A 9,019-nucleotide genomic window follows, 5' to 3' on the forward strand; every position below is an offset into this window, starting at 1 on the left:
TTTGTGCCTTGCATTTTTGGTTGGGCAAGCAAATTTCAATTATATATGAAATGGATTTCATGGCTTACTGCCTCCTTTATTCCTAAATATTAAATAAATAATTTGGCATGTTCACCAACGATGCTTTGATTGAAAAGGTTGATGAAATGAATATCCGGATGCGTGCCATCATGTTGGCAATGCCAGAAATCGAGAGACACTACTTGCTGGAAAAGGGCATGGCCAAGAAACTTAATTCCTTTGAAGAGGCAACCCCCGATGTCACAGGTGGTGGTTGCCAGATTATTCATTTCATCAATCTTTTTAATCAAAGCATCGTTGGTGAACATGCCAGATTAAGCTTGAAGAAGCAAGCAAACAAGCAGAGTTAGAATCAGGAAAAGTGAAAGACTTGGAGAAGACGTTGGAGCTGACACATGTGACTGCAAAGGATATTTATTATTTTATTTTTTAAAAAAAAAGAAAAAAAAATTAAAAAAAGTTAATAAATTCCTGCTGGAATGCTGATCGGTCTTGCTGACCGATCAGCATTCCTACTGATCGGTCTTGCTGACCGATCAGCAGGAAGCGATATGTGTGCGTTGGAGCTGGGTTTTATTACTGAAGCGGAGAAACGCACGTGCTTAGCGCGTGGGTTTTTTGTCGCATAGCGACGGGCGCAAAGGGCGCACGGGAGCCGGGCGCAGAGGATCTGGACTCCTCTCTCCTGCGTCATCCATGGAAGCCCCCAACGAAATGAGACCAGATCCTCTGCGCCCGCCTCCCGTGCGCCCTCTGCGCCGTCGCTACGCGACAAAAAACTCACGCGCTAAGCACGTGCGTTTCTCCGCTCCAGTAATAAAACCCAACTCCAACGCACACATATCGCTTCCTGCTGATCGGTCTGTTGACCGATCAGCAAGAATGCTGATCGGTCAGCAAGACCGATCAGCAGGAATACTGATCGGTCTTGCTGACCGATCAACATTCCAGCAGGAAAATGTTTGCTTTATTAACCTGGGTCTTCAAAGCCCACTGCAAGTTATGACTGAGCCGTAGCCTGAGCCCCAGCTCAAGCTGGCCAGCACCGCCACCGCTGATTCTACATCCGACTAGGCTACGAAGAAGGGGATTGATAGAGGAACCACCACTACTTAGTCCATTGTTGTTGTCCTCCTCGGAAGGGGTGTTGACGCTGAGGTTGCCCATGATGCTGTCGATGCCCTCCTCAACCTCCTCGTCGAGGATGGACTCAGCATCAAAGTCGTCGTTCAATAAACCTGGCGAGTTAGGCTCCAAGGAGCATGACACGCTGCTGCTCACGGGCCTCTTGTAATCTTTGTCAGCAGCGAAATTGTGCTTGAGCTCGACCTGTGCTGCGGTGGTTGGCTCCTGCCGGTGGGAATTAAAAAAAGTTAATAAAACCTTCCTGCTGGAATGCTGATCGGTCAGCAAGACCGATCAGTATTCCTGCTGATCGGTCTGCTGACCGATCAGCATTCTTGTTGATCGGTCAACAGACCGATCAGCAGGAAGCGATATGTGTGCGTTGGAGTTGAGTTTTATTACTGGAGCGGAGAAACGCACGTGCTTAGCGCGTGGATTTTTTGTCGCGTAGCGACGGGCGCAGAGGGCGCACGGGAGGCGGGCGCAGAGGATCTGGTCTCATGATAGGGAGCTATAAATTGCGCTGGCTCCTTTCCTTCTAGCTCTCGTCTCCGTCCGATGGGCAGCAGTGCAATCGCCGGAGATCCATCTCCATCTCACTCACCTTGTCGCTTGATGGAGTGGAGCTCATAATCGATGTGCTTGCAGGTTTGATAAATTCCTGCCTCAAAATTCCTCTTTTGCTCCAAAATCTTTTTTTACCCTCCAAAGATGGATGTATCGTTCGTTCATGGTGTTTCTCGTATTAGTGTCGTTGAGATTAGGTTTGTTTTCCTGTTTGAGGTGTTTTTGACGCTGATCCATCTTTTGATTCGAAAATCTGTTTCTTATTTTGTCCTTGGTAGTGCAGCTTGGGGCTGCTTTTTAAAATGCCGGTTGCTATTTTGCGTCGTCTACTCTTTTTGATACATAAAGTCGGAATTTTATTTTTCAAAAACTTTATCACTGCCTTTTTCTCTCATCTAGAAGATTGAAAATGCCAAGTTGATTGTGGAGTTCCTTTGCTATGAAAATGCCAAGTCAACTTCTTCATTAAATACTTGCCTAACAAATTCAATACTTCTTAGCTCGAGGTTTCACACCACCTAATCTTCTAACTTTTTATATATATTTTAACAGTTGTTTGCTTGGCTGTTGGATCTTGATTTTCTGGTTTGTTCTGTCAACTGTTTTAGTCAAACAACATGTTTTTGTAGAACATTTGCAAAATTTTGTTGTTCTTAATTATTCAGACTTGGTAAGTTGTCATTTTTTTTAATGTTTTTCTTTTGTCTTGTCTTCATCACATCAAATCTCTTAGCCCATATTACTTTCATATTTAGTGATGTTGCTTGCTTTCAAAGTTAGTTTGGTCTGGTTTGCTTGCTGTAGAATGCATATTTTGCAGTTTTTATAGATCTTTAGGCTCGTTGTACTTAAGGAAATGTACCTTATCCTTATTATTGAGGTGGATTCTCAGATCCTTGTAGCTAACTCCAATTAGTTGGGACTTGCTGTTGTCATTATTGTTGTTGTTGTTGTCTCTTATTGATTTTATTGAACTCTGATTTGGAAAATGTGTTGGGTTTGGCAAGGGCTAAGAGTCTCGGTTATGAGCCAAGTGCTAAATAAATTTGTGAAAAGTATGTTGAAGCCTAGGAGATGTTATTGGGTGCACATGGAGATTGTAGGATACTAAAAGATTGTAGAGGAGGGTTTTCACTTTTCATCTTGGGGAGAGTTTTCAATATTTGGAGAGCATTAAGAGACTTTTCTCCATCAGTGTTGCTAGAGAAGTTTGGGGGTTGCGTCTCACATACACGGTGAAAATCCTGATTTGTTCTGTTGCTGCTCCTTATATTATATAGTTTTAGATTTTCTCCATAGGCTTAGGCTCATGTTGAATCACATTAAATTGTATTTTTTTTTCTTTGACTAGTTGTGTTCTTCATATAGCCGACCTCACCTAGTGGGATAAGGCTTGGTTGTTGTTGTAGTTGTGTTATTCAATCAAATAAGGTAAAGATTCCACCAGGTGGACTTGCAGTTGAGATTATTCTATATTTTAGACACACTAGATTTGAACCTATAAATGCATAATTTAAGGCGATAAATTCTAGCAAGTTAAGAGTGTTTTCCAATTCCATCCAGTGGTTTTAGAAGCACTTCTGCTATCAATATGGTGGATGTTAAACATCTTTGTCTACTGATGTAATTTGCATTGGCCTTCTAAGAGTTCAATTTTAGAAAGTGGAATGCATTCAATTTGCCTTAGCTATCAGATCATGGTAAAGTAACCTGTCATTTTACCTCTCCTTGAAAGTTCTTGTGAATTATAGGGTATAGCCTCGAACCAGTTCCTACATGGATAATGCCACCATTAGTGAGGAAGACTTATTCTCTATCCCACAACACCAATTCTAAAGTAATCTTCAAGACAAAGCCGTTAGCGCATCTGTCAACAAGGACTTCTTAAAAAATAATGGAATTAGAATTTACAGGAATTCATTGTACTTTTGCTTCCTTTCCATGCCTACTCAATTAAGGGAGAACTCTATCTATATGCATCAGTCATAGTTACTACTCTTGATCAATTGACAGTTCTCTTCTAATACTATGAAGATTAACTTGACATAGGTTGACATCTCTTGGCAAACACGTACTTATACAAGCTAATCTATGCTGCTAAATACATTTCTCTCTATTAATGTCTTGTTCTTTGCATCTTGCAGGATCACAAAATAGTGATCTCTCAGCATCTGGGTAGCAGATGCATCCATCCATAAGCATGCACAAAAGTAGTGCATGTTACTGCAAAGAATGAGTTCCATCTGATTAAGTTAATACCAAGAGTTTTCTATTAGGACACAATATTAATTTACTACCATGGGTTCTTGTGTATCAACATCAAAAAGAAGACATAGACCCAGAAAATATTCTCTTCGATTCCGAAAATACCATGGAAAAATTTCTGCATCAGTTCCTGATGCACCTGCTACTAGGAAAAGTCATATAGGAAATCAATTTGCTTGCAGCCAGTTTGTTTGTGTTAAGACTTCAGCATCTTGCCGGAAATCTAAAGTTTCCAATCATGCATTTCATCTTACACAAATGCAGTGGAATCACAGGCAGATGGAGGCGAATGGTATGAAATTTATTCTCAAAACTTCCAGCCCAGTCCTTCTGTGAATTTATTTCTTAGTTTGCATCCCTTGATTTTAGATTTATAGGAAGAAACAAAATGACAGGGTCTTGAAATTTTGCAGTGATATGCCAAGAAGAAGTATGGTTTGATTCCGTCAGTATTTTAGACTCTGAGTCTGATGATGACTTCAGTAGTGTTTGTGGAGGTATTATTCGAGTATAGTGATTGTGATCTTACTATGGTAATGCTAAATGAGCAATGTTTCTTAATCATTCAATATTATGTAGATGTTCTTCCCTCTGTAAATGGTTCAGTTGGTACGCAATTTGTTCCCCATGAAAATGCATCCATGTTAGTAGATGCTGTGTGTAAGCTTGAGGAACTTTATGAAGCCACTCCAATTAGTGTGGCAGTTGAGCAATTCATAGAAACAGACGTGGGCAAAACCGAAGTGCTTTTCAGCAAAAAAGAATTAGCAAATGCAGATGGAGTGACATTGGAAAAGGTTGGTGAAGCAAAGCTTAGGAATCAGATTGAGAGCTGTAACAAGATGAAAAGGGTCTTAGAGGATATTTGTGGTAGTTTTAAAGAATTAAAAGAAAATAGAGAAAACACAGATGAAAACAATTGTGAAAGCACGTCGAAGAAGTTGACTTCATCTTGTCCACCTCATTCAGTTTCGTTCATCAGCTTTAATGATAAGGTCCAACAGTTTCCTAGCGCTAGCCCACAATGTCAGAAACGGAGATCCGCAGTGATCAGACTATCATTCGGGAGAAAATCTAAAGATGGAGAAGATGTCTCTGAATTTTGTAAGTAAACTTGTTTTCTCTTCCATTGTTTCATTTGTATTCTATGTTACTTAGACTTGAGTACATGAGTCTAACCGCACCTCATTTTCTATGTCTTTACACATGTCCAACAAGGTTCCATGATGTAGTGTCCCGCACAGGTTAGAGCGGGATAGGTAAGGAGTCCTGAATATTAGAAGATGTGTTGAATCCAGTCAATTATGGAGTCAGCAGAATGTTGGCACAAACATCACTGAGTTTGCTTGTCCTTCTAACATCATCATTTATAATCACAAATATTACCCATTCATTTCTCTTGCCTGAATTTACTCTAAATCTCTTTTTGCATTGATATTCTATATACCAAGCTTTCAAAGAGCATATGTAGGCAGTGTACACTTGACTCACTATGTAGCACATAGGCGATATGCAATGGCATATGTGATTTGTGTTAAAATATTAAAACATATTTATATATGCAATAATGTATATGTACATATCAATTCTTACTTCCTCATAGAATAAAATCAATGCCAATTATACAATGCAAAACACATGAAATGGAATAATTAAAAATTAGTCAACAATGTAAAATACATTATAGAAATAAATATTATGTATATAATCAATATCTGAAATATCTATTATTTGCAAACAAGTGTTTAAGTAAAAACTGTCACACGGAGTATAAGATTTCAATCTAAATTGATTTAAATGAACCTATGTTATATACGGCCCCTATCAAGTCTCCTTCAAAATCTAGTTTAATAGGTGCATATGCAGCAATGTTATTTACCATTCATGTATATGCAAGGTCAGCATGAAACTGTCTTATGGTTGCTTTTATTTGGTTATTGTTGTTGTGTGATAGCCTATATAAAAATATCTACATATTTCATCCATGATTTTGGATTTTGACACAGGTTCTTCAAAGAAATACCTCTATCATCCTAAAGCAGGACTATTGGTTCCATTCTCAACCAGTGAAAAACTCATGCAGGGATGCTGCTCTATCCTCGAACCTTCTTCCTTCAAACTTAGAGGGGAGAGCTATTTCAGGCATGAATATGTTATGCACTTGTGGTCATGTCAAATTGCATATCAATATGCATTTAATTGATAACTTACAATGTTCTTATCCAGAGATAGAAGAAAAGTGCCTGCTCCCAGTTGTAGTCCATACACTCCAATTGGAATAGATTTGTTCTTCTGTCCATGCAAAGTAAACCACATTGCTCAGCACATTGAGCTTCCACTAGTGAAGCCACATGAGAAAGTTCCCTCTCTGCTTATTGTTAACATCCAAGTATAATTTAAGTTAATGAATTTGTTTCTGTACAGATATACTTTCTTTTTTGACTCATGAAAATTCCTCCAAAATTGACAGCTTCCAACTTATCCTGCTGCTATGTTTCTTGGTGATAGCGATGGAGAAGGAGTCAGCCTTGTGCTTTACTTCAAGGTATCTGACAATTTTGACAAAGATATTTCTCAACAATTTCAGGACAGCATTAGGGTAAGTTGCTCCATAAGTTTGTACTAATTGCTTGGTGTGTTAAATACAATTTTATTGATACTGCACAATTTTCGTCAGCGATTCATAGATGATGAAGTAGAAAAAGTTAAAGGATTTCCGATAGACTTGGTTGTTCCTTATAGAGAAAGGTTGAAAATTTTGGCTGGGTTAGCCAATCCTGAGGATCTCCACTTGAATACTGCAGAAAAGAAGCTTGTACAGGCTTACAATGAAAAACCAGTGCTGTCAAGGCCTCAGCACAACTTTTACCAGGTAAACACCTAAAAAATAGGCTATTTAACATGTTACATGGTGGTGAAAGAATCATTATTCCAAGTGTATATCTTATTCAAATATAAATGGAATTAGTTAACCATGCTTCCATATCTATCTAAAAGTTCTACAAGTTCATTTTCTATAGAGTAGCATGATTTTTTTTTTTATCGACTGTATTTTTGTTTGGTATTCATGAACAACAAACTATTTTTTTTTCCTTCAATATGCAGGGTTCAAATTACTTTGAAATTGACCTGGATGTTCATTGGTTTAGCTATATTTCGAGAAAGGGTCTTGAAGCATTCAAAGAAAGGTTGAAGTATGGAATACTTGAGCTGGGTTTAACCATCCAGGTAAAGAAAGCAAACAATTAGTTTTTGTATGTGTTAAATTGGATTTAGCTCACTAGCTTGGCAAGATTTGGCATGCTGTTAAAGCTCTACCAAGAAACCAAATGAGAAAGTGCTAAGTTCTTAGGTCTTGTATCATTCCAATACATGTAGTAGTATGAGTTTATGATGCGATACGGATTCACTATGAACTCTACAATGAGACTTTTGTCAAGTCTGGTGTGGATCATTACAGGTGTTGATGGAAATATGCAATAATGGCAGTTTTTGTACCTGAACTTTGGTGTCATCACGAAGTCGCATTTGTCTGAACTATATAGAGTCAATGTAATGACTTTTATCTCTCCCTTGGGCTATCATTAGCGTTCTAGACTTTGGAAAAGAGGGTTAAGATTCATATGGATAGGTCTAGACAAATTTTAATAAAGCCTGTTGAGTCATAAATCTTTTCCATCCTGGTGGACTTTGTCCTGAGCTTTGATCACTTGGCAAAATAGCAAAATTCTAATGTGTTGCCAAGACTGCATACATCACATTATATATAGTGCACAATGTGCTCCGTTTCATTATAAACATGAGGAACAACTTAAAGCTGTTTCATGGATAAAAAAACTGATGCAGGCACAGAAGCAGGAGGAACTACCAGAGCATGTCCTTTGCTGTGTGAGGATGAACAAAGTGGACTTTGTTAACCATGGGCAAATACCAACACTCATGATGCTTGACCAAGACATGTAGCTGGACTCAAAATAGGGAGCTAAGCTTGGAAACCAAATTCTTGGCTAGCCAATAAAATTCACAAGACACAGGAACTTGCATCTGCACGCTGTTCATTTAGCATTCAATTAGCTTAGTTACTTGGATGATGATGATGATGAGAAATGGTGAAATGGCCTCTAGATACTGTTGTCCCTGAAGTGATGACAAGCACATCATGTTCTTGTTGCTGTAATAGAGGAAAATTCCAAAAGGATGTTTTCATCAGTAGTGTTTATGAGGAAACCTTAACATGTATTTGTATGCCAAACCTGAAAAATAAATGTTTTCTCCAAACCAGGATTCTCTTTTGGGGTTTTGCCATGATGCTATCAATCACTAAGTAGCTAGCAAAGTCGACAATATCTGTGTTATATCATAATGTTAAGTTAATTCAAATCTCTTATTATAGGGTTTTCTTTTTTAAATGCCAATATAATATATTCATTATTGACTCTCTACACGCATCAAAACATCATAAATTAATTGTGTTGCCCCAAAATATATTGTATCTCCATGACATCTTGGAAAATTTATATAACAAGTATATATCTATTAGTTTTAATGGTTAAAAAATTAATTATATTAAAATATAAAGGCATGCTAATATTTCAAAACATGTTATTCTCTTATCCTGGTGAAGAACTAAGGCTCGAAATCACACCAACACCCATTCCTTTTGAGCTGCTGCACCATCTTAGAACATGCATGCTGCCCCCTCTCAGAGGTGCAAAAGAACTGAATGAAGTCTAATAGTATCAAAATACTAATTTTCAAATTTGAGTTAAAAAAATGCGTGTGATATTTGAATTTGATTCAAAGTTTTAAAATACAAATAATTTTAGTTCGAGCTTATTCAAAATAAATTCCGAGCTCAAGTTCGATACGACTGATTTGAATCTTATTTCTTACAAAATCCAACTATAGCTCAAATTTAAGTCTGGTTTAAATTATTCGAACTTTAATTTGAATATATTCAAATTAAAATTATTTACAATATAATAATTTTTAGCTTGACCATTCTATAATAACTGCAATAATTAAGTCTTATCCCACTAGA

At 37.7% G+C, this 9,019-nt stretch overlaps 1 protein-coding gene across 1 annotated transcript; it reads left to right on the forward strand.

The window, feature by feature from the left end:
- The first annotated feature begins 1,515 nt into the window (after positions 1-1,515).
- On the forward strand, positions 1,516-8,259 carry LOC121969869. Its single transcript, XM_042520159.1, has 10 exons — positions 1,516-1,794; positions 3,858-4,270; positions 4,392-4,475; positions 4,558-5,082; positions 5,985-6,120; positions 6,205-6,367; positions 6,449-6,577; positions 6,656-6,850; positions 7,084-7,206; positions 7,825-8,259. Exons 2-10 carry the CDS (start codon positions 4,012-4,014, stop codon positions 7,939-7,941), a joined length of 1,731 nt encoding a protein of 576 aa, XP_042376093.1. The 5' UTR covers positions 1,516-1,794; positions 3,858-4,011; the 3' UTR covers positions 7,942-8,259.
- The last annotated feature ends 760 nt before the right edge of the window (positions 8,260-9,019 follow it).

This window comes from Zingiber officinale, chromosome 1B, assembly GCF_018446385.1.
Source record: "Zingiber officinale cultivar Zhangliang chromosome 1B, Zo_v1.1, whole genome shotgun sequence".
Lineage (NCBI taxonomy): Eukaryota > Viridiplantae > Streptophyta > Magnoliopsida > Zingiberales > Zingiberaceae > Zingiber > Zingiber officinale.